Below are 26,135 nucleotides of genomic sequence, written 5' to 3'. Positions count from 1 at the left end.
ATTTGGGTGAAAATGCAAAGAATTGGAAAATAATAGCGATTTTGTTGTCCTTTGGCCGTGTCTACAAATGTCTCAGTGCAGAAGAAAGGTTTGTGTGAATGACAAAAAAAACCCTCTATTTTCATCTCTCTAGCGAAAGAATAAAATTTCAGAAGTTTGCGTTGTCTATGCATTGAAAATCCCTGGAAACTACACTGGAATCAAGAATAGACAGTTTCTTATCTAACTTGAGATCAAGCGCTCGCGAGAGTGGCGTGAAAGTCGGCGGACAGGGGAAGGGCTAAAAAACAACGCCCGTCTGTCAACAGAGAGAGATCTTGACTGAGTCCCGTAGATGAGCCATCACTCATGCCTATTAATTTATTTCATTCATTTTGAACAGATCCTTGATCCATAATCCTGATCCTTGGTCCGGTAATCCTTGATCCTTGATCCAGTTTTTCCAGGAAACTTACTGAACTTGATATATTTGATACACAAGGCAATCTTCAAGGAGGAAGGTTATAATAAAATTGCTTTTATGACCGTATATTGCACCCAGTTTGCATATGTAGATAATTACTTGAAAAATACATATTATAGCTGTCAATTCAGAAGCATAGGCAACACGCTTCTGCTTTATTTTATTTCGAGGGGTTCCTTTTCATGTAACATGTATGCATTCCTATAATTTCCTCCTTAACCTGCCCGCAAATAATTAAATTTCATGTTTTAATTCAAGATAAAAAAGAAGTGTTGCAGAGTTCTCTTTCCACATTGATTTCAGGCGAGACAATCAGTTAACCAATTAATGTCATATGCCTCTCCTGAATCTTTGATTTTATTGCCCTGGTTTTTTTCACAAAGCCTCTTTCTTATATAGTCTTTATATCTGTGTGGCAACTAATGATTAAAACCTCAATGAATAGATATGCCATATTTCAGTAGCTTTTTTCGATTCCATCGTTAAGTTTTGGCAGTTTTACTATTTTAAAATTCTTAAATGGCATTCCCTTCATCCTAACTGTAAAGAGATATTACACATTTCTTTATCTATAATCTGAATCATGAAGTTAACTTAATTCTAATGAGTTTGAAACTTCATTCTACATAAAAACACTAATGATTAAAACCTCATTGAATGGATATGCCATATTTCAGTAGCTTTTTTCGATTCCATCGTTAAGTTTTGGCAGTTTTACTATTTTAAAATTCTTAAATGGCATTCCCTTCATCCTAACTGTAAAGAGATATTACACATTTCTTTATCTATAATCTGAATCATGAAGTTAACTTAATTTTAATGAGTTTGAAACTTCATTCTACATAAGAACACTAATGATTAAAACCTCATTGAATGGATATGCCATATTTCAGTAGCTTTTTTCGATTCCATCGTTAAGTTTTGGCAGTTTTACTATTTTAAAATTCTTACATGGCATTCCCTTCATCCTAACTGTAAAGAGATATTACACATTTCTTTATCTATAATCTGAATCACGAAGTCAACTTAATTTTAATGAGTTTGAAACTTCATTGTACATAAGAACACTATACTGGAGTATAATGTTATGTTTATTTGCTGTTTTTCTGGTACATGACTACCATGTGTGTCGTAACCCTTAATTCCCAAGATTTCTGGAGTATTTCTCACTAATGTCAGCCATGCAATTTATGTGATTCTAAATTGGAGAATTTGGAATTGGATCAACTGATAATCCCCTAATTGATATTTTTCTTTACTCTCATTACTTGTCTACCTGATATCATACTGATGATGTGAGGAGAAATTCTGTGTAGGTCACTAGTGGGACTTAAAAGGTTTAAAATGGGGGGTTTCATGATATTTTAATGATTAAATTATTCTTATGCTTTCAAATGTAACAAAAAATGTGATTAGAATCTGATGTTAAGAAACACTTATAATGGAAAAACCTGTTGCTGGTAGCTTATGTCTTAAATGTTTCAATTTTCATGGGAAATGCTTTTCTTTGAAAGCCAGGATACATATTAAGTTTTCAAAGCTAATAGAAATGAGCAGTTTGCAAGTAATAAAAAGCAAATTTAGAATCATACCTTAATGCTTGACATGCTAATCACTCATACATGCAAGTAATGTGTGTACCTACCAATGTAGAGGTGCCTTTATAAATTAATATATTTTTTTACACATGGTACCCTCTAAGGTGGAAGATCAGAAGACCATAGAATGATGTTTACTTATAAGCACTTGCACTGACTGCAATCATATATTCAAACAATACTCTACACATACTAATTACATGATGCCTTTAACCCTTTACACCCTAACATCAGTATGCATATATTCCATAATGTTCTCTATGCATTTCCTAATGCGCTTGCAAGGAGAATTTGTTTAACAATCAAGAGGTTCTTAATTCTGTTGATTACTTCATTTTCTAATGTAATATAAATAAATACTTATTCGGTGCAAATATCTATATGAATATATTCAGTTGCGCCTTACAAGTTACAAATCCACCCAACCCAACCCAGGGGAGGACATCCATCACACAGTAATCTCGTGCGTGGGGAATTAACGTCTCCTACCCCAAACCCTGCAGGAAACGGGACCTCCAGCTTAACGTCTTATCCGAGAAGACGAAGCAAGGTGAGTGAAGCGACTTGCTTAAGGCCACAACGTAGTGCCTCATCCAGGACTCGAACCCAGGCCGTCCGACCCAGAGTCCAGCGCTCTGACCACTGGGCCACTCCCGCCTCACTTTTCTCTATTCTCATGACCTCAATATTTGATTCAGGGGTGATCTGAAAAGAGAAATTAGATTCTAGTCACTCTCAGTACACGTTTTATATACTCCTTGCATTTGTAGGCAACAGTTGTCAAGATTGTCAGGAAAGCAAACAAACAAATGAACTGGAGACAGTGAAATGAGGGAAACTGTAAACTTTGCCATAAGGTAGAAAAAACATCAAAGAATATCCTTAACTGAAGGGAAACTTGAATTGTGCTAGCTTATTTCCTCTATTGCCTTTAATGTATTCGATCAAATAAAATTTAACTCTTTAACTCCTTGATCAAATTTGTAATCCTCCTTTCTGTCAACCATACAATTCTTGTTAGTTCAGAAAATTTAGTGTTGGATCAACTAATTATCCCCTTACTTACTATTAGTTTTTTTTTATTCTCATCACTTATCTGGTTGATATTGTATTGATATCGTGAGGAGAAATTCTGTCCTAGTCACTCATGAGAGTTATAAGATTCATCAGTTGTAGTGTTTGCCTGCAATGTGTCAAATTGCCAGTGTGGACTTGAATTCTTCTCAGATGTCAGCCAGTAAAAGATAGATACTAAAAATAGATGTCCAAAAGAAAAAGTACACATCATCAAAAAAATCATACTGAAGCTAGTGGTGGCATGACTGATTTGTGATATTTAGAATGACAGAAGCAGGAAAAACACATTGAGCTTTCTCCTATTCACCAGTAAGTTAATTAGGTTTTGGATTCTACATTCAAACAGGGTGAGATTTAATCTATTCATATCATGCTTCATGATGGTTTGTTTACATGGAAAGGTAATTGTTATTATAGCTTCACTGATGTTTTTATTGCCATCACAATTAACATTCATAAGAGAGTTTCATTTAACATAGAATGTTTCAAGAACTCTCTTCCTTTCTGTTAAATACCATTTAGTTTTTCTGGAGCACAAAAAAGCAGGTTATTATAAAAATTATAACTTTTGATTTAGGTAATTATTTGAATATGTGCGTAACATTCGATGTTTTCACATGTAACAGGATGATCAAACTGAAGATAGAGAAAAGCATTTATGTCTGTAGAACTACTGTAAGTACGGTACCACCTAGTGACAAAAATTAATGATTTCTTGTGAGCATGAACATTTAGGAGAAGTTATGATGGTAATTGACCCTATTTTGGCAAGGATGCAATAAGGCCTGATGATTGTAATGTACATCTTTTGGCATTCAAACTTTCAACTTTGTATTAATTATAATTGTTCACCATATCTACTTCTCTGTACCTTAAGCCTTCAAAAGTTAAAGCAGGTGAGCCAATATAACCTGATTCCTTTGTTTGGAATTGTGTGATTATATAATTTTGCTGTGTAAGTTACCACAATCTAACATGAAATATGATTATTTAGATTGCATTTAATGCACTAGATAAAGCTTTCATTAATGCATGGTGTTTCTTATCAATGGTCATACCCAAACTAAGCATTAAAATAAGGAACTGGTCTCAAGATATGTGAGTTTTAAAGGGTGGGAATTGCACGCGTAAACTACTGGTCTTTAGGAAATCTACATGTGCATGTGTTTTTAACATATTATGAAACTGAGATTATAACTACTTCAAAAGACTTTACTACGTGCTGCACAGGAACATGCAGGTGTTATAAAAAAGTTTGCCTAGTTTTGCATTAGCACACATTTCTTTTTCCAAGAATCTTGTTTATCCAGCCCATGCTGATTTCTAATTTTTGACCAAATTTTATTTTCTTTTGAATATTATTAGATCTCCTAGTATCAGTTAAATAATTACATGAAATCTTGCAGATGTATGGCATATTATTTTTTTCCTCTGATCCTGCTAATAATTTAATATGTGAAGGGACTGGTATTGGCTATAAAAGTATAGTCAAATTAAAGTTTTGTTCACAGCCTATGCACCAAGTCCATGTTATAAACTATTGTATCCTTCCTAAAACTAGTTTATCAAAATAAGAATGAGTTACCAGGCACTAGTATGGCTTTCACAATGGTAGCTTCCAGGTTTGAAAAAGTCACTTCCTTCTAAAATCCTCAGTTCCTTTGCCCTGACAGCCCAAACTCATCAAATCTGCCAACAGGAGTGATAAGCATATTAATGATACAGGCAAGAGAGTCTATTCCCACATACGTCCTCCTCAATCCTGTTAATAGCTTATTATGGACATGGCATTTCAAACATGGTGTATATGTCACAAGTTTTCCATTTTCCTGAATAATTATTTTGTAATAGTGTATAAAAGTTGTGGAAAATGGTCTACTTGCCAGTAGATAGTCAAATGAAAACTTTTTATATATCAATAAATTTTATTGTTGCACTTCATGTTAACATGTTGCAACGGCTCCACCTTCCAGTAAATTCAACCTATTTAATAAAACCAGTAAAAACATCAACTTAACTCTCAAACTGAAGAGAAAACTTGATTGATGTTTGGAATTGATTTCTATGATGTAAAAGTGAAATCCAGGTATTATCTCAAGTTTCCTTAAAGACACCCACATGATGTGCGATTACAACACAGGCTACCGGAGTAAATAACAGAAAAAAAATCTCAAAAAGACGTCGTGCATTTCAAGCCAGAGAACAATCATGACACAAAATTAGCCAAAAGCGAAGAAGTAATTTGAAAAATTACAGGTTCAAACAAGAGTTGAATATTACTTTTCTTTTTAAGTTTCTACGCTAAATAGAGGAGGTTGAACCGTTAGGGAATAGCGGTGGGGCAAGCAATCGCACCTGGCAACTTCAAGAGAAGATATAAGAGAAGGCCATGCGATTCTGGCGTAATGTTTTACTGACTCTCCGTACTCACGTGTAAATTCTTAAATCGACCAGGATGTCTTATGCAAAGTAGTTTAGCGTCGTTTCTTTCAATTTTCGCTCATTTTCCCACATTGAAATTATAAGCCACGCTCAATAGAATATAATTTCAACTGATGCTGACCTCATACAGTTCATCCGAAGACGAAACATTCCCTATCTTCTAAAATTTGCTCAAAACATTTAGAACAACGACGAAGGTCGTAAGCTGTTTGATATACCGCTGACTAGGATAGGATTGTATTTTTAATTTACAATCAGTAAACTCAACGTATTTAGAAGCTTTAACCATCAAAATCAAACCAAAAGGGTTTTAAACGTTACTCATAGAAGAATCCATAATTTAAAACCACCTTAATAAAGCTAGGATTAATAAATAAATTAGTTGAGAAGTAAATATATTAATGCTGATAGCGTAGTATGATTGTCTGGGAAAGGGAACTTAATTTTAAGTGATAACAATTTTCCTCTCCATTCCGCTCAGCGAGACATTGGAACTGGTGCCCATCACTTTCATGGACATTAGCTCTTTTCAGGACTATCAGCGCTGCGCGATCGACGGTTCTCTCTAAGTTTAAGCAGTTTCTACGGCGAACTTTTCTTGTTGTCGTACGGCTGGAAGTTCAAGAACAAGAAGTGTTATCGATGACCCTGAAGTATCTAGAAACTACGCATGAATGGTGATAAGTATTACTGTTTTTCTCTCAGAAAGTTTTCTTAAATTTCTAGTTTCGGCAGTCCTCTTTGAAAGTGCCGCTATATTGTTAAGTACATCCCGCGTTTCTAGAAGAGTACCCAACACTTCCATTTTTAATCTCGTATCTTAACCAGCAGTTGATATCTCTGACAATGTTCAAGCCATTTGCATCAATCTCAGACATACCTCGATTGTCTCTTGACGTCATCCAGTGACTGAATAACATTAGCAGGGTAATTAGTGGTTAACTTAAAGATCCAAAATAGACATATCAGACATATCATACGATCATTCCGTCACAGTGAGCCCGGGAGCGACACGATTCATTTCCACCGCTCTTAGAAAGTATGTCACCCCCTTTCTTTGCAAGGGTAATATAAGTAACAATTTTTTTTAAAAAAATGAAAGGAAAGTGTGTACTCCAAACACTTTGAAGTAAAAGCCTTCCTTTCCCTATTAAGAAATTCTGCGAACAGCTTTTTGAAGAAACAGAAAGCGAACAAGTCGTCAACACATCCCCCACTGAATACATTTTGAGTTATAAGGAAAAGAAGCGAGTTGTTTTTCGAACGCGATTAAGTAAAGATAAATATCTTCCTAAAATTTTTTTCCTCGAACAAAGCATTGAGAGGTGGGGGCCGCCCTATTTGACGTCATTAGCTATCATTTTGTCACTTTTCGTGGATGCGGAAGTAGGAGTTGTGCTTTTGATATATCATCTCTGTTTGATTATCGAGACTTATAAATGGGGAAGGCAGGCTCTACAACTTTGAAGCCAAGCGATGTGAACACAGATGGACAAAATCAAGTGTTACAAATCACAATCAAGCGCGGAAAAGACGATACATCAAGAGCGAAGCCACTTCCTAGCTTGCAGTTAGAGGTTGATCTCGGTGACATTGTCTCTCCGTGCATCGATGTTATGTTCATCTGTAGTGAGTGGGGCTCTAAAAAGGGAGGACTCTCAACGTTCAATAGAGAGCTAGCTGTGAATCTAGCAAATATATCAAACGGCAGAATCAAGGTTCACTGCTACGTATCTGAAAGCAGCGAAGCGGAAAGGCAAGATGCAAGCAGTAAAGGAGTGAATCTTATCACCGCTAAGCGCTCTCCAGGATCTAGCGATCCCTTGGATTGGCTAAAAACTCCGCCGTCAGATAGATTAAATCCTGATGTTGTGGTGTCTCACGGGAGGAAATTTGGTAGCGCCGCTTATTTCATTCAAATGATCACAAACTGCCGTTGGATACATTTCGTGCATGTCAATTGCGAAGCTCTTGGAAAACACAAATTGGAATGTAGCGTCACGGCGGATGCGATTGCAGATAACGAAGAGAAGAACAGACAAGAACTCGAACTCTGCTGAGCATCTGAGTTAGTTGTTGCAGTAGGCACTCTACTACAAAGAAAATATCAAAGAAGTCTGCCAGATATTAAAGTAGAGGTCATTACTCCAGGGATTTTCGAAGAGTATATCAATCCGGCTGCAACGCAACCCGAGCGTGAATTATCAGAGGAAGACTTCAGTATATTTATGTTCGGTCGTGGAAGCTTTGAGGACTTTTCCCTCAAAGGATATGACATCGTTGGAAAGGCTGTGGCTTCTCTGGAAAGAAAATTTGAGCTCACATTTGTCGGTGCGGCACAAGATGAACAACGGAAGATAGAAACGTGGTTTCTGGAGGAAACCAAAATATCACGTAACCAGTTAACCATTCGTGGCCTCTGCAGTTATGAACAAATTAAAACAATGTTACGTGAAGCAGACTTAGTCGTCATGCCGTCCCGCACAGAGGGCTTTGGTTTGGTTGCGCTGGAGGCAATATCAGCTGGTGTGCCTGTTCTTGTCTCCAGTGAAACTGGAATTGCCAAAGCCCTTCAAGACTTAGAGAATGGGATGTCTGTGGTTGTCAAAACAGATGTATCTGATGAATGGGCGAATAGAATCTTTCGTTTGTCAGAACAGACACGAAGAGACAGACATATTACTGCCTTGCGGCTTAGAGAGCAATATAAGTTAAAGTATTCGTGGGAGAAAGAGTGCAAGAAATTTGAGAAGATGATCCTTGAGTTAGTGAAAATCACTGATCAAAATGAAATTCCCTTAAATCTTCGTTTGACAGGTATGCATTTTTTTCCTTGTGTTGTTTTTGCATAGTTTACCTCAAAATGCTTCAATACTAAGAAATTTACTTCCAACTGGAAAGTCTGTGAATAGGCTCAGATTTAATTTCAAGTAATGAAGTCAATTTGACCCTAATTGCTCAGATTCCCCTATGAATAAATCAAATTTTCTCATAAGTGGAAATTGTTTGTGTGTATTGGATAACCTTCAATTATGAGCATCAACTGGTGAGATAATTTGTCTGATCTGCGCATATAAAATTCACAGTTCCCAGAAAATGAAAGCCTTTTCAGTTTCCAAGTTTTCATCATTGTTAAAAATGTTTCATTCTAAACATTAAGTTGAATTCAACCTACTAAGTAATGTTTATAATTACAAAAACACTTTGTGTATGTGTAGTAAAACCACTGTGTTGATTGATGTGTTGCCCTCAAAAGTGAAGATGTATATTGTATATTCACTGAGTCCTCTGTGGACGTGAGTTTTTACTGGGATCTCTGTATCTCTGCGGACATAATCTGATCATGATGCAGGAATATTCAATTATTAGACAAAACAACTCTGAAGGATGCTCTGAAAGCAGTTCTCAAAGTAGATGACGTACAATCTCCCAAAAGTGAAGACGGGGAGCTGTTAAACGCAGGTGTGCAATTTGTGCCATAAGAATGTTTTCAAGGGGTAAGAATGGGGCCAGGCAGTAATTACAGGCAACAAATGGTAAGAAACACTAATATCAATGAATTTGGGGCATGAAAAAATTTTGAAGTAAAACTATCAAATGACTTAAATTGACAATCTATGTTCTTAAGTGCGTGATCAGTTTAAGATTTTGCTTAAGTAATGGTGTTGCCAAAAAATTCATTTTGACCAAATTAAGTTTTCGTCAAAATGACATGATGTTAAAACATAATGGAATTCATGCCACTGTATTAATTATTTAATTCATATGGCTATATGTTTTTTTCTGTTGCTTGAATTTTCTATTTTTCAAATGCCTCTTGATTTTTTTTTCATGAACGCTTCTTTATTGGTTGTGACCGCATGAGTGATGAATCTTATTTCCATCTTGAATAGATCCAAACATTTTAAATAAAAAAACAGAGCGAACCGAGAGAAGAAAAGAAGGAGAGAAATCAATAGGTATGCATGTGAACCTGTTTTTTAGTGTGCCAGAAAAAGCTATGTCTGTTCTCATCACCAGCTGTTATGGGAATTAATATGTTATTACATTTTTGTATTTCATCCTCTGAATTAAGATCCAGGAACTTCAGATAAAAAAGCAAAACAAATAAACAGCAGCCGCCAACGTGTAAAACAAGCAGGTATGTCCATCAACGTCATGTATCACTTTTCATATAACGTGGTGAAATTAATACTATAAATCTATTGGGACTGTTTGTACAACTAGCTCTATTTCTATCTGCAGCCTTTAGAGATATATAAACGCGTTACTGTTGTACTTTGTCTTGTGTAGATCCAGACACTTTCAATAAAAAAGCAGAACAAACTACAGAAAGAAAGACAGGTGGGCAAGGGGCAGCTACATATATTTAACATATTTTGTAGAGTGCCCTTAAAAAAATGCAAATCATTTCTTGTTTCAGTACCTTTTGTAGACCCAATTTAGTGAGGATATTTCGATATCCTCTCTACTGATATGAGGGCATGATTTAATTATTTTGACCACAGATGGAGCCAGGTCTTGCTTTGATTTGTGAACGGTAAACAGCTGCCTGGCTTTCATCAGGAAATCACAACCTATTTAAAACTAATTAAGAATTATTCTGAGTTAACATACAGAAAGTATGATATAGTGTGCATAAACTGAACAGTTCCTTGAGGCAACATATTCTTGGGAAACCAATGTTGGCTTGTTGTATACTCTACCAGTCCAGTATTTTTAGTATCGGTGGAATGATCCAAGGAATTTTAAATTTTAAAAGCAGTGAAATAAATAAAAAAAATTACTGGAAAGAGTTAATACTCTGAGTTACGGAGGTGTATTAATTGCAGTTTATAAATATACTTAAATCAGTTAAATCCGGTGCAGATTATGACACTAGCTAAACAAGAGAAACAAAAAGGGAGGCAAGAAATTACCTTTTTTAAAATGTTATCGGTTACATAACTTTAAATAAACATTCTGAACCCAGGGATAATTTTGATTGTTCATATTCTCACTCTACAGTTGAATAAAAGTCAGCTTTTTCTTTATTTTGTGTACAAGTCCACAGCTGCTTACTTTCATAGCTTTCTGTAGGATTAAATTATAAGAAATTTAGAAGCTGTTTTAAATTGATTAACATATTCTAGTTTGGGTCTTAAAATATACAGAGTACTCTAAGATGAACATTTCCTTTCAGTGCTAATAATAAAAATCCCAAGACTTTTCATTTTCGCTGACTTCCTAAAATCATCATAGTACTTAAAGAACGGCATGATTGTAACATCAGTGTTGTCATTCTATGCAGCTCCAGGCACCCCAAATGAAACAAAAGAACAAATACAGGGAGACAAGGAAGTAGTGCAAGTAGCAGGTATGTAATATTTACCTATTTGCAGGATCCTCGAGGTAAACAAAAACTCCTGTAGAGGATTGTTGTCAGTGACAGCTGAGACTAATATTCTAAAAATTTTAGCAGATGTCATCTTGAGAGTCAAATCACTCGACTAATAATAACTTCACAGCTATCACCAATATTGTGAGACCTTTCCAGAAGTAGTTTTAGCTGAACAGTCAGATTATTTCACGGAGAAAAAGCTGTCACTCAATTTAACTGAGATTGATTTATATGGCCTCTAATACGCTAAGAAAGTAAATTTCCCTGGCTTGTAAGATCAGTGCATTGTTGTCTGTGGAAGCAAAGGGTATGATTCTTGACCAGTCATATGATCAGAATTTAATCAAAAGTCAGGTTGGCGTCTGAAATTTTGTATTTTTTTTTCAGACCTAATCAATCTTTTATGATTTTTGATTTTTTTTGTCTTTTTTAAGACTAAAAATCTGGGTTAAAATGGGGGTATCAATTGGTTTTTTTTGTCAGAGACAATGTAAGAGTTTCAAAAGGCAATTGCCCAGTCATGAAAGTTCAGATCTACAGACTGTCAACAAAAAAGAAAAGAAAAAATGAATGCATGAAAGGCGGTGTTTACATTACATAGAAATGGTCAAAAATGCGATGTGCTGCTAAAATGTGATTACTTTCACATCATTTACTATGCTGTTTAATTTTATTGTTATAATATACTTTATTATAAAGTTCGGAGATAATGCGCGTTGTCTTTTGTTGAAAGAGTGCACTCTATTAGACTACGTCTCGTGTTTGTCCCCACTCTTATTTCGTACTCTCACCGCTTCCTGTGTGCTTTAAAACAGACCACAACACAGTCAAGGCTTCTCCACTAGTTAAGTATGTGAAGTTAAATGTTAGCAAAACTGTAATGGAGAGATGCTAAATTGAACAGAACTCAGACTTCAGAGATTTTATACAGTATGTGTAAAAACTTTTATGGCTATGAAATTTTCAGCCCCCATTCTATAAAAATCTTTTTGCAAATGTCAATAGAGGAGATGTAATTTTTATCCTAGTTGTTTAATAATAGGTTTAAGACTACTGAGTTAACTATACTACTAAAGCAATTCCTGGAGGGTTTGTTTATGCTCATTATCCATGTTTACAGTAACTGAAATACTCCCACAATCCTTCAATCTCGCCTTCTTTAAGTAATGTTTGTCTCTCATTTTCCTTCCCTAACAACTCTATCGTAGGTGACACTTTTGTGAACAAAGACATGGAGGAAAGTGTTGTTCTGCTTTTCTCTGCTGCAAGTGAAGATGATATCGCTGAAATGGAATCCTTGCTCTCTCGTGGAATTTGGATTAATTCGCGAGATTCGCAAGGCTGGACGCCGGTAATGATTGCTGCTGGAAATGGCAAGGTACAAGCGGTGGAGTATATGATCAGTAAAGGAGCTGATCTGGGTCTGCGAGACAAAAATGGTAGGAATTCGTTACATTGGGCCTCACTATGTGGTGACGTTGTTGTCATCCAGCTACTGGTCAGTCATATGACTGATATTGACCCAAGAAAGAAAGAAAAACAAGAAAGGACGCCGCTAATGCTTGCTGCTGAAAATGGAAAGATGCAGGCGGTAAGGTGTCTGATCATGAAAGAAGCTGATCCGGCCTTACGACACAGGACTGGATGGAATTCGTTACATATAGCCTCACGGTATGGTCACGTTGATGTCATTGAGCTGCTGGTCAGTCACATGACAGATATTGACTCGGAAGATGCCTGGGGTTGGACGCCGCTAATGATTGCTGGTGAAAATGGCAAAGTACAGGCCGTGAAGTGTCTCATCAGTAAAGGAGCTGATCTGGCTTTAAGACACAGGACTGGATGGAATTCGTTACATTTCGCCTCACTACGTGGTCATGTTGATGTCATTGAGCAACTGGTCAGTCACATGACTGATCTTGACTAAAGAAATGTCCAGGGTAGGACGTTGCAAATGATTGCTGCTGAATATGGCAAAGTACAGGCGGTAAAATGAGACGACTGAGGAAGGAATTTGTTACCTCAAGCTACATTTAAGGGCAACAAAGGCATTATTGACACAGCACTTTCTCAGTGAGTTGACATTGAATCCAAAACCAAGGATGGTGAAACCCCCTTATGATGACACGGCGCCTTGGACTTACCGAGACAGTGAGTTATCTTCTTAGTAAAGGAGCCAAGTCTAACTAAGAAAGAGTCAGACAAGTGCTCCTTCACGCATGCTCAGTGAAGCTGAGTTGTCTCTTGATGTTTTTTTAGATGCCAATCGTGAATGGTTTGAATATGAGATTTTTCAGCTTCTTACCCAGGGCTTCTCCCTCCCTAGAGAATCGGAAAAACACTGGGAATAACTTAACGGATTGTTTCAACGCAAATTTTCTTGAGGTAATTTAAAATGACAGGCTTCGTCGAGTGTGTAGGACTGAATAATTATAGTCTCTTCACCAAACGAAGAAGGCCAATTGTATGCTAATATATATTCCAAATTCTCATAAAAACCGAAAGATCCATTTTTGTAGAAACCCTGCTTTTCGTCATCAAAGTAAAATATTTGAGTGGGAGAGAAACTGAGATCAGAGAATACGTTTTAAATTATATTTGATCAGTTTGGAATGTCTGAGGAGATATTTCTGTTTCAAGATATATAGTGCACTTTGATATTCTCACGTTATTTTCGTAATGGAGGAAAGAATATGCAACTATTTTTATGGATATTTTGCAAAATTAAGTTTAGGTTTAAAAAATCAGAAAGTAGTTACGTCTGTAAACAAAGTTAATGTCTGCACGTCAGTATTTTTGACGGTTTTTACTCGATTCAGTATTTTTCTAAATAACTTTTGACTATGCGATGAGAGGGGAGAATATCTCAATAGTTGAATGTAACGAAAACTATAATTAACATTACCACACTCAACATTTTTATGTAGAAAAGGAGGTAAACGTGACTGAGAAAAGCCATCACACCAGGAGCCCATTACATGGGCTTCTGATCACACGTTGAATTCGACGTGTCCCAAAGCTGTATTTCATGTGATAAGGCTTTTGAAAGTCAAGTTTGCCCAGTGGAAATTGTAGATCATAATGGTTGTGATACAATTATAGCTGACTAAAGTTTTCTATTGGAAGAACGATATCTGTGACTCTCTGGTTTTTAAATTTTTTAGAGAAAATGTTCTTAGAGTAAGGAAAGTCTTTTTGCTCGTACTCAGGCCTTTCACAGCCAAGCAGTTGTAACATTTCAGTTACAGTCACAAGATAGGGTTTGGGTACGAGATAATGAAATTCTGGTCTATAAAATGACAGGATGTTTGGTTTGTTTGTGTTTGGCAGCTAGGAAGGGATGGTTAGGCAATGTTCCATTATTTTCTACTACGCCCGCTTATCGGAGTTGAAGATTCCGTACAGCTAGGCAAAATCCTGAATCGCGGCAGGACATTAGACAGCGAGTGGTGTTAAAATTATTTTTGAGTTTCACGAAAGTTTTTTATTAAAAAGCTTAGCACACATATCATTATTTGGGCCAACTTTATGACGTGAAAAGGGCTAGAAAAACCTCATGGTCCTGGGTGTGGTCTTTGTCTATTTTCAGGGACCTGCTGTTCAAAATGTCATCATTCAGGGAAAGTTATTTTTCACTTATGCAAAATTCATCTTTATTGAAAGATGAATCTCGTCGACAAAACCAAAAGAAGATTTTCAGTATTGATTATAAATAAATTTTGCTTCTGTTTTACTCTGGAGCTTAATATTCTGTCTTAAGGGAACACTAGTCTTCACAATGGACGTCAAGGAGGTTCCTAAAAGTAAATATTTACCATAATCAATTGATGCAATTCTGGAGAATTTTGCTATCATATATGATGGTGTAACTTTTTTGTTGTATTTTCTTCTTTTCTCGAACATTTCTGAGGGAAATTTCCTCCAACAAATTTATCCCTTTTGCTAATGTTTCCTATGTTTTTGAGGCTGCTTAAATGTTATTTTCATCCTGCGCGGATTCAAACATTTGCAATAAGACAGCGAGTGCAAGCAACTGGTATAAGAACTTGTATGTTAGTTTACTAAACATGTTGACTTTGTGGAAGTGTCCACTATTTACGCCACCAAAATATGAGATGTGTATCTCATCCTCAACAGGTTGATGTAGTACGCATAAAGTGGCAGTAGACACAAGTGGAATCATCCAAGGAGTGCAAGCAGTAAGTATGTACATCAGCCTGTTTTTGCAGTATGATCAACTGAACCAAAAATGTTGTTTACTTATATAACCTTGTATACTAGACGAGCTAATAGTACATTTTACCCACGGTGATTGGCCAGTTCAGAGGTGAATAGGAAGTACTGTTCACCCACGAGCAGCTAAAGACCTGAACTGACCCTGCCATAAATGCGAGCAGGAAAAATGGAAACGACGTTCCATGTTTCCTAAACCTATATCTGAGATTCTGTAGAGATACTGGAGAGATATTAAGCTGAGAATGATAGCTGTGAAATAATCAACGCCAAAGGTAGGATTGTTGTTCTTTCAAATTTATTTGACTTTTGCTTTTTTGGAATGGGACAGGAGTGCATATTAAGTTTTTTCCCTTTGTTTTTGTAACAACTGTTTTTCTTTCGTTTAATTTACATATTAGTTTTAATAAAGACTTTTTCTTTGTGTAATAGCCTCGTTGAATAAGTAGAATGTAGTTTTTGAATCATTCCAGTGTCTTAAAAATTCTAGAAACGCAAATTTCAATTCGAAAACTAACGACCAGAACTTATCCTTCGAAAAAGCTTACTTAATTCCATCGCGTGTTAATTCAGGTGGCAAAGTCCAGAGAGGCAACAATCAATCAAGGAGCCGTCTTTAAAATACCATCCTTTTTTCTTGTTCAATGCATTTTCACTTATTCGAGATCGCAATATATATTCGGCTGGAGTCTATTGGAGATACGAAAGAGTTTCAATTTGCTTTCGTTGTGAAATTATGTGAAATTATATTTTTGAGGCAACTAACTATGGAAGAAAAATGTTGATTTTCTCTCTGTCTGAAGAACTGCAGTAAGCGTAGTCTCTTTCTCAACCGTTATTTGGTCTCGTCACGCAACGCACTCTCTCTCTCTGACGAGGAATGGAGGGCGTTGTGTGAACACAGAGTGTCCCATGTCAACCATCCCAGCCAAAATAATACCTCTTGCATGATATGTATGTCTGTGTTTCTCTTTTTGGCAGGCAGAATATCAATTAAATTCCAACTCAGTAATGACTACTTTTTAAACAAGAAAATGTATCTACGCCTTATTAACCTCGCTATTGAGTATTGGTTGCTATGTCGATCAAAATGTCCACCATCGAATTAGACGGAGGATGGTCATTTTATTATGTTCACTGCATATTGAAATTAGCCCCTACAACTTTACAGTTCAAACGATCGCATATTGAAATAGAATACAATAAACATAAAATTGATTCCCCTATGAGAAGAACAAATAAGTTTGTAAGTCTCTTGTATTTGCTTTATAAAGCGAAAATTGGGATGTATCTTAACTGAAATGAGTCATTAACTGAAATGAGTCATTAGCTCTTCACAAAAGATAACGCAATTCACATCATCACGCGTTATTATCTAACAAAGCTATTGAACTGACGATTATTTTCAATTGGTATGCACCATCACTTTATTCAATCGAAAAGATAAATCAGCTACATGAAAATAACTTATAATTGAAAGTTCCATTGCTTTGTTGCTCGTATTAGTGATAATAACAGAACTATCTGTAAGTTTGCTCTCCCCACAAGGTTAAAAGTAAGACGTGTATATCGTGAAAACGTTCATTGAGATTGTTTCAAACATATTTTCATTTATGCAAAGGTAAGTGTAAACTTAATCCTGACTGTCAGAGGGTTTATATAAATTACGTCGTGAGTATCACAAACGTCAGCAAAGAATGTCTTTATCACGCCTAAGCACCTCTGGTACCTTTAAGTTTACTAAAAACTGTAACAATAATAATAATAATAATAATAATAATAATAACACAAAAAGACGAAACAAAAAGAAACTTTCCCTTGGAAATCATATAAGCTGCTCTCAAAATTGCACTATTATCACTACCAAACACGCCCCGTTCGCCATTATTGAACTGCTTGTATATGAAAGTCCCCTCGTATTCACCCCTTGGCTTCCCTTTTCCCCATTTGCAAATACCCTTTTCCCCATTTGCAAATAGTCAGCGTTCTTCCACTCACCCAGCTCCAATTCCCGGCCTTTTTTTTTTTTTTATTGTCATAATTTGTAGTATTTCGCCTTTGAATCTCATCATTGATGAAATTCCATTCCTCCTCGGTTTCAATGGAAACTAGGTCCCCTCCCATTCTTTGTTCCAGAGCCAGGACCATCCATATACCGAAATTATGTACCAGAAGTTTTTAAAAGTAATATTTAGGCATTCTATAAAATGATACAAAAATAGTAATTATCACAACGATGATAAACAAACTGATAATGATGATAATTTTGATAATATAAAAAGATTATAATCACAATCACAGTAAAGGAGAAAAATAAATGACATAGGAAACGTAACTTCCTCTCTATTTGATTCCTTTTTTTTAATATTATGTTTGATAAGTGTCAATTAATGGAATACATCTTTGTTCACTACGGAGTCCGCTATCTCTGATCTGCTTTTCTTAATTAGTTAACTTCACATGAGCTAAGATTATCATTGAGTTCATGTAATTTTGGTAGTTGAGTTTTTGAATAATAAATTAGTTCCTCGCTTAGCTGGCACACCTTCCCCATCCCGTCCCCTAATAATAATAATAATAATAATAATAATAATAATAGGAATTACACCTTTAGCCGGGGTAAACCCGCCAGCAATTGCTGATATCAAAAGGTGCCCAATTCCTCCCCTCCCATCTAATCAGACTTAAAAAAACGTAAAATTAAATGTGAATGTAAGTTCTCATAAAATTAATGTGCAACTGGAGACACGCAATTAACCGTATATAGTTGTTACGGGAAAGGTGGTTGTAAAAAAGAGTAAAAATTTTAAAGCACACGCTACAATCTCAAAAGATTATCTGGGTGATGGTACTCGATATGGACATAAAAATTAAAGATAAACTAATTAGGGTTGGCTGGTTTTTTCTTTTCGATTTCCACGCAGTTTAGATTGTTATTGTCAACCTTGTAAATTAAATAGGTTGATTAAACCTGTGATGCCTCCTCCTTAAAGTGACATTTTCCTAGATTTCCCCGAATTCCTGAGGTCAAGTCTAACCATGACCTATAGGCTACCGGTAATATCTTTCGGGGTTATCGCTTGCACTTCCGACACGCTTTTTCTGACAACTTTTGTCGAAAGAACTGTATTTATTATTTGGTTTGGGCAAGGTATCGCTCGCACAAGTCTCCGACTACATCCCTAGCTTCGTTGCCAGTTTTTTTTTTTAAATAAATACACTTCGTTTTGCTGGCTGGGCGGTATTTTTAAGCAAATAATTTAAAAGCAAATCAAGTCGATTGATAACTTATCAATCCTCAGTTTCTCTATCTCAAATCCCTTTGGTTGCAAGCTTAAACATTGGTTTTGAAATGAATTTTGGTAGCAAATATGCCATTAAATGGGTTTACACCACAACATAAAAGAGAAATTAAATTAAAAGAGAAATATGTTTTAACTGTCCATGACGTCCAACTTGGCTAGCGGTCAGCAGTCATCTACGCTGAGTGTTAATAAGTGAACAATAATTTGAAAGCTAAAACGGTTTGGGTTCCGCCTCATCCGAAGGCTCTCGGTGAACCTTTAGGCTGGAACTCATCGTACATGACCCTGGAATGGGGAACACCAGGCGTTGAGTAATATCATCGCCAGTGATACTCGTAGAATAAGAGAATCGTAGTCTATTAAGCATGACTAATAAGAGGACTTCATTGAAAGCCAACGACAAAATTTTTTTTAATTAAGCTTACATGGCGTTTTAACTTGCGATGAGAAAGGAAATAGTACACCAATTCAACCATTTTTTCCCCAATTCCCGGGTCGAATGTTAAACTTCGTATCCGTCTAACTTAATGCCATTTTAAGTAGACCCTGATGATAAAGCTCGATTTCTTGTCTAAGCACATCGAACGTTCAGCAGCTATCTGAAGAGGAGGCGTGTTTTCCCTTTTGACATCTTGTCATAGTGGCATAAAACGATAGCAATTAAGCTATCATAAATATGGCTGCCAAAGCTGTTGTGTAGACAACATGACGCAAACAACGTGACCACCGCATGAATGTCTTGCTTGTGCTATTTGCTTTCTGATTTCTTCGCCCGGTATGAAGGGCTTCAGGAATCCAATTTATAAGAGATCCTTCTCTAATTAAAAAAAAATTTCTGGTGGCGGTTATTTGGCACTCTTAATTAAAACAATACACCAGACTCTGAAGATGTCTACATAGAAACCTCCAGTTTATAATTAGAGAAGGATCTCTCAGCTTTTTCCCTTTAAATTGTATACTCTGTGTAAAAGTTCTTTAGTCGTTGTTTAATGATGTGTGCCAAATAGTTTATAATCTCTTAATTTATGCCATTTCCGGCTAACATTGCCCCAATTGTATTTTCGACTCGTTATCTTAGGAATTGGAAAGATCCAGTCGTGAGGGATTTTTCCTGTTCTTTTAAATTAGTTGTTTATTTATTCAAATATTTACGCATTCATCTATTTATTCATTAAGCAAACGGAAAGAACACTTTTTTCAAGCAAACCCATCTACTTTATTAAACAACTTGTAATATTCTTGACGAGGAGCGGTTCCAAAAGGAAGTTTAGCATTTCTCCTTACAAAAATTCCGAAAAGCTTACAACACAACTATATTGGTAATGTTACATCATCGCTATGTAACCTGATAAAATGCACCAGAAAGTTCTTTGGTATGCATTTCCGCATGACTAGACATTCTCGAAATTTCTAGAAACTTATAGTTTCAGTTATTTTCACAGCTTATTGTTACAAGTAATGACAGTGTTTAGGAAGAGGAAACATCGAATATGAAATAATCATGTAGCAAAGCAGAAAGTTAGCGTGCAATAATCTAAGGATAAATATGTTCAATGAAAGCTACGCACCAGAGTACTTTTTAAAGAAAGAAGTGTCGTGATCTCTCGGTGTAAATTCCCGCCTCGTCTGTAGCAGACTATGGTCTCATTCGCGGGGCAGTCATCAGCATAGTGAGCCATTATAAATTTATATTTATAGATTGGTTTATTTCGTTAAATTTTTCCTGCAAATATGCGATCGCCTAGAAAATAATCTCATAATCATAGAGAAGATAGGTTACATTTACAGCTAGTTGAGTGCTTAAACAATATTGAAAAGAAAGACCTCTTTTTACCTGCAGATCTTAAGTCAGATAGATCCTTACCGACCTACTGCTGTTAACTAAGTGATTTTACTAAGTAATTGACCGTCATTTCCGGTCGGCTGGATCCAGTTAATTAAGTTAAGTGCGATTTCGATTCAAACTCAGCACGACTGCAATTCAACCGCCCATACATCCCCAGCCTCACTTGGATTGACCTGTGAGCTCATCGTTGTGGAGTTGTTCTTTACAGAGGATGGAAAAACGATATTCATCTTTCTTTTGAAACGCTCTCTGATCTGCAGATAGACGAGCAACACGAAATACAGTTCTTAGCACTAGTAGTCGGATATCTATCGAAACACTAAAGACTGAAGATATGGAGTTAATAAACTTTTTCATGTTTTTTTTCTTACCTGAGTGTTTCGCATACTATGTAGAGCGAAAATTAGGAAACCCTGCAGCATAAAAATGATTTTAAGATCACTAATTTTTACAATATGCAAACAAATTAGTCAAATATCTATTAGGATTTCCAGGGAGGAAAGAAAATGTCATATCTTATGATTAAAAAAGAAGCCTGTCTTTTTCTGCATAATTAATAGCATTTTTGTTTTCAAAATTCCAAAAAATATCTTGTGACAATTGTAATGGTGTCTCACTTGGTTAGAATGTAAAATAATGATAGAGATTGAATAATTTTGAGAGTTACCATCGAACACTGACCTGAGAAGAGTTAAGTATGGTGAAGATGTAAACGAAAGCTTTATGTAAAGGCGAGAGGAGACCAAATAGCCACGTGACGCCCAGCAGGGGAATCATCACCACGCATGCTTTAATGCCAATTCTACGAATTAAAAAGAAAACATTTCTTTATTTTCCTTTGACAATGAATTTTCTGTTTTAGGTATCGTAAGACGTCACTAATTAGGAAATGAGGAAGTTAGGCGAATAGAGCCTCGCAGGAGGGCAGGCCAACTTCTTGCACTATTTTGCTTTAGTTTTATGTTGTGAATTTTACCGTATCTTCTGGGAATGGTCGTCTTCTCCTGTTGGCTGCAACAAGTTTGTCATCTCCTTTATGACTCGTGCGAGTATCAAGATGTTGAGCTGAAAAATACAATAGAAATAAATGTATTATTTGGATATGGTTATCGAATAGCCAAAGCAGGAGAGGATCCTTGCCAAAGACGTTACTAGCTTGGTAACAAACATGGGATGAAGTGTCATTTACAGGGAATAGAACTCCCAACCGGGGGACCTAGACTATGAGCTTTGATTCTCTTAAAATGAGCAAAAGAAATCGTGAACTGAAGTGTCTGAATGATCTATGTAAAGTTAATCCTCATGTTAAATTACATAAATTTAATATCTCCTGCTCACTGCTCCCTGCTCCTTTAATCTTGCTCAGTGTTTTTAAGAGTTTTTTTTTGCGCAAAAAACATATCTTGTTATATCAATGTGTAAGAAAACATCAGCAAGGAAGGGGAATAGTTTTTTTTTTCTCATACAACTTAGTTAAAGTTGGAGAATTTATGAAGCTATCTTTTTTCTATGAAGACATTGTGTCAACAGGTTTTACTCGCTATTGAAGGCCATCACTAGGTTAGAATTGACCAGCATCCTCGCAAATAGCAGTTACGTCCAAAGTTTTTTTGTGAGTAAATAGGAAAAGGAAAATGATAAATATTGTGTGGGATCATATCATAAATACTTAATTCGTTTTTTAAAGAGCAGAGGAAAAATATTTAGCAGCAAGTGGTCCGGGTATACCAATCGTAATAATCATAAACTCACAACTTCAATGAAAGCCACAAAGGCGACGAATATCCAGATCAGGTTGTTAGTCGAGGAAAGCCAGCAGCTAAACTCGAAGAAGTGAAACACAAGAAAGAAACACGAATTCTCAGCAAATTGAATGATACTTACTTCAAACTATATGCAAAAACAAAACAGACAATCAAATGCAACAAATTGAAAGGAGAAAAGCAAGAAGAAACCCTTGAATTTTTTTCTTACTGTTTATCACTCGTATAGCTTTGTAACCCTTCTTTTCCAGCAGCGATGCCAAGTGACATGGCCACCATGATCAGTGGAAGACCTGCCCATAAAGAAAGGAAGGAAATAGAAACAGTTCATTGCATGGCAACACCAGATTTGGCGATACGAAAGCATGGTTACAGTTACCAGTGTATGTTTTAAAATAATAAACTCACCCCATGAGATGACGTGATACATGTACATCTTGGTGTTAATGTTGTAAACTTTTACAACGAAGAAGTAGAGATAAATTCCCTCGATCAGCATCCAACAGAAAGCAGTCATCAAGAAATACTGCATCAGAACTGCTATTGTAATACAGGCAGCCTGTAAAAAGAAAGAGTTTCAGTGTAATTCTAAACGTGCTCCTTTCGACAGGATAATTAGGGTGCAAAGAGGAAATTGCTTCTATGGATTGAAGGAGAGGCCACTTACTTTGTTTTCAGTGGCGTTTATTCCGGCTAGGAAGATGATCTGTCCAGCTCCAAGGGACATAGAAACACTCAGTCGAATTTGAGAGAGAGGTTGACGAACATCTCTGGTGAAATAATGTTAAAAAACGCAAAGAATAATCGAGACAAAAGCAACAACAACAATAACAACAACACACTGAAGACACCAAGAACAACAAAACAGAACAAAATTAAGTTAAAAGACTCAGAAAAATATGGCTAAAAATTATTTACATCTTGACAGCAAAGAAAAGAAAAAAGTCAGTAAATAGCTTCAGAAAAGACAAAACAGGAAAATATTACCAAGAATATGTCTAAGCCCTAAACAATTCATCACACCGTGAAACCATGAGTTGCTTAAGCGTTTGTGATGGGGCATGAAATGTAGCTTGAATTTGTGAATTATCTGACATGCATATTCTTGTTTGCATGGAGATTTGCACTGAGATCTCCTTTCTCACCAGCCTTGTCGAGGGGAGTTAAGAATCTACCTAATTATTATTCAGGTACATTGCTTACGTGAGACAAGAATAAAGTATTAATGTTACAAGTATCCCGACGATGGAAAGGCTCAGTCCCACATAGGTGATAATTTTCAGAATTGTTTCCTCCTCCTCGGTGAGCTGTGTCAAAAAAAGAAAAATTAAAGGACAATATTGAGTTAGTTCATCGAGCCTATAAAATTATTCAGTAAGGCAAATATAATATTATCACCTTTGTGCTACCGTCGTAGTCCATTAAGACGGCAAAATGCGTGAAATGATTGCAGCTGCAAACTGTTTCTTCTGAGTTGCTTTTTGATATAACTACATGACATCCTTCCTCTGAAAAGCTGTCAGACATGAAAAAAAAGTAAAGTTAACATAGGACACAAAATGATTCATTGTTTGGGGAAGACGTGATGTTTCACAATTTTGCACTAAGGTTTTCTTCCATTGTAGTCTTGGTTGCGAGAACATTTCAATCAGACTTCCGCTCTCTAAAAGGACAACATTCTCCTCCATACTAAATTTAATTGAAGAAGGAATAAATACTATACAATGATATATTGCAGTTTTTTACCTTTTGCTGAGGTTACTCCAAAACATACAGCGTTTCTCCGCTGCCAATACCTGAAAATAGATTTTATCTTGTCAGAATAAATCAACGCAACGCATAGCAACAAATTGTCATGTTACCTTTAGGTTTTTGAACCTTAGGGTGACATTTTCTCTCAATGTCTCTGGCTTGGGGTCCATAGTAACGGCCATTATCCTGGAGTTGATATACCTATGAAGAAATTGTATTTGAAAATGGACCAAAACCAAGGAAGCAACATTACGTCATTTTGGTAGATTCAAGCGGATTTTTCATAAAGGTGGAATGGTCAGAGACAAGCAGGGAGTCTTCCAACCTTCGTTAGGGTTTTTGGAAAGTTTCTAAGTTCAGGTTAGTTGAACGTGGATCTTATGTGTTTCCGTGTTACGTGTTTTTGGAGGTAAACGACATGAAGTAATGCGAAAATAACGTCACCTTTGGTTGTCTGTTTTACTCCTGATGGCTTGATCTGTTAGAAGTAGGTCATGCAGATCCTTGTACACAAACGCCACTGCCAATGATCCTTTAAACCCCCCAAGAATCAGCAAAAAGTGTTTTCAAACAAGAACAAAAATACTACCAAAATTCAAATTTTATCAGGCTCTGAGGTATGTGACATTAGAAGGAAGGCGAATGATTAAAGAAGATAACTATGTAAACTTAGGAAGCGCATTTATATGAGGCTTTATTTCAGTAAAGAAATTTCGATTGGAGAAACCAAGGTAATACTAAAAGTTGTAAAGTTACCACAATATTTAATACGAACCATTTTCCTCAAAATTTGAAGAAGCGATATCGATTCTCGCTCGCCATTGTTGTTCCTCAAAGTGGAAACCACTTTTATTCTGGCGATAGGCCTTTTGAATGGCCAACACTGTCGGAAAAAATGACAAATGAAAGCACTTTCGATGAAATTTACAAGAGCACATCTACACAAACATGCGTTTTGCGGTGCACACAAATATTTCATAATCTTATTGGATGGATATTTATCGTCGACATCTTATTTGCCCTTCAACGACTATTCGACGATTTCAACCATTTTACGACGTTTATTCAATGTAAAACTGATGAAAAAGTGAGTAGTTCTGGACGGACTGGTGTTGTCAAAACGCAATTCGCTCCTCGAACTATTTCGTTGGAGAACTATAGAGTTCATTAGGGAGTTTTTAGGAGTACTGTTAAAAATCTTGCATTTATGTGCATCGCAGATGATAGACCAATTTTGAGCTCAGTGGATAGGATGAAGTATGCGGAAAGTATTTGTAAGATTTGACAATTTCAGTTAGTAAAGTGTACTTACCAATCTATTATTTAAGAAAAGTTTCAGTAAACATAGTGAGAAGAAGGGTTTCACAATTTGAAAGATTCTAGTTCGCTATTGTTGATTGTTCAAGAATACCTTGAATTTCTTTCTCCACCGCAAAAATCAAAGTATCAAAGAAATTACAGGAACAGATGAATCGATGACATCGAACAATAACGATTCTAATAGGTTGGGCTTATAACTGAGTCCTTACATCATCTAGGAAAATTGACAACGCAGTCGGTCAGTCAGCAAGTCTGTAAGTAACAAAGGAATAGACCTTGAAACTAAACAGGATTGAAGGCCACAACCTTACCCATTTTTGGGGAAACGATCTTTTCTGAAGGCCACCCTTCACTTAGGTGTCGCTCGCCAAAGTTAAGAGCAAATTTCTCGACGGCTTCTGCCACCTCAAAGATGGATTTTTTCAGAGTTTTAACCTCTTCCATGTCGGCCTTGTCTTTTGGGACGTTCTTGATTTTTATGATGAAATCTTCAAACACAGTTACAGCCTCCTACAATTGCATAAAATATTTTAGGTCCTTAACCAGCCAGTCTCAAATGTACAATTGATATTAGAAATGCGAAAAAAGTCCCGCAGGAGGCCCCAAATCGTGTTCAGGGTATTCATTGGCTAGCGAACTCTTTTACGAGCCTGGACTATTTTTAAGCCTCGTCATTTTCACCTCATATGGCTAGAATGATGGTTTTTCCTGTAAGGTCAGATATTTAGTTTTTATGGTTTAAAAACATATATCAAAGTTAAAAATCCTTTGAGTTGCAAAAACTAAATACCTGCATGGAAGTCCTTTCGGTAATATTTATTCCGCCAAATTTTGAAACATACTCCTTTGCCTAAAATTAAAAAAAAATGACTGTCACATTTTCAAACAGAGAATACCCTTGAAAGCGAGATGTGTAAAAAGAGTAAATGACTGTTATAAAAACATACCAGCTGCTC

The 26,135-nt window shown here is 36.1% G+C and overlaps 1 protein-coding gene, 1 long non-coding RNA gene and 1 pseudogene across 3 annotated transcripts; 1 reads left to right on the top strand and 2 right to left on the bottom strand.

Annotated features, from left to right (window-relative positions):
• Window positions 1-607: 607 nt before the first annotated feature.
• On the bottom strand, window positions 608-5,781 carry LOC131781720 (uncharacterized). Of its 2 annotated transcripts, XR_010717647.1 has the most exons (4): window positions 5,570-5,781; window positions 4,724-4,827; window positions 3,128-3,312; window positions 608-2,766 (listed from the first exon to the last, which is right to left on the bottom strand). It is a non-coding gene; the product is annotated as an uncharacterized lncRNA (long non-coding RNA). The 2 variants fall into 2 exon arrangements; XR_009339985.2 differs by having other exon boundaries at window positions 608-3,312.
• A 1,192-nt stretch (window positions 5,782-6,973) lies between these two features.
• Window positions 6,974-22,501, top strand: LOC131781709 (uncharacterized; annotated as a pseudogene).
• On the bottom strand, window positions 17,528-25,653 carry LOC131781708 (adhesion G protein-coupled receptor L4-like). Its single transcript, XM_066167666.1, has 15 exons — window positions 25,491-25,653; window positions 24,635-24,742; window positions 24,304-24,391; window positions 23,970-24,060; window positions 23,854-23,903; window positions 23,506-23,623; window positions 23,311-23,414; window positions 22,775-22,877; window positions 22,516-22,666; window positions 22,319-22,400; window positions 22,097-22,163; window positions 21,321-21,409; window positions 21,026-21,146; window positions 20,716-20,757; window positions 17,528-20,598 (listed from the first exon to the last, which is right to left on the bottom strand). The coding sequence occupies exons 1-15, from the start codon at window positions 25,621-25,623 to the stop codon at window positions 20,464-20,466; spliced, it is 1,482 nt and encodes a 493-aa protein (XP_066023763.1). The 5' UTR covers window positions 25,624-25,653; the 3' UTR covers window positions 17,528-20,463.
• Window positions 25,654-26,135: the final 482 nt, after the last annotated feature.

Source organism: Pocillopora verrucosa, chromosome 5 (assembly GCF_036669915.1).
Source record: "Pocillopora verrucosa isolate sample1 chromosome 5, ASM3666991v2, whole genome shotgun sequence".
In the NCBI taxonomy this organism is placed as follows: domain Eukaryota; kingdom Metazoa; phylum Cnidaria; class Anthozoa; order Scleractinia; family Pocilloporidae; genus Pocillopora; species Pocillopora verrucosa.
This window is presented reverse-complemented; position numbering and strand designations above follow the sequence as displayed.

Excerpts from the sequence above, each read along its gene's own strand:
- LOC131781708 (XM_066167666.1), bottom strand. The coding sequence starts at position 25,623 with ATGGAAGAGGTTAAAACTCTGAAAAAATCCATCTTTGAGGTGGCAGAA. Across the intron at positions 24,743-25,490 it reads GATCGTTTCCCCAAAAATGG|TGTTGGCCATTCAAAAGGCC; the intron begins GTAAGGTTGTGG and ends TTTTTCCGACAG. Across the intron at positions 22,667-22,774 it reads TAAACGCCACTGAAAACAAA|GCTGCCTGTATTACAATAGC; the intron begins GTAAGTGGCCTC and ends TTCTTTTTACAG.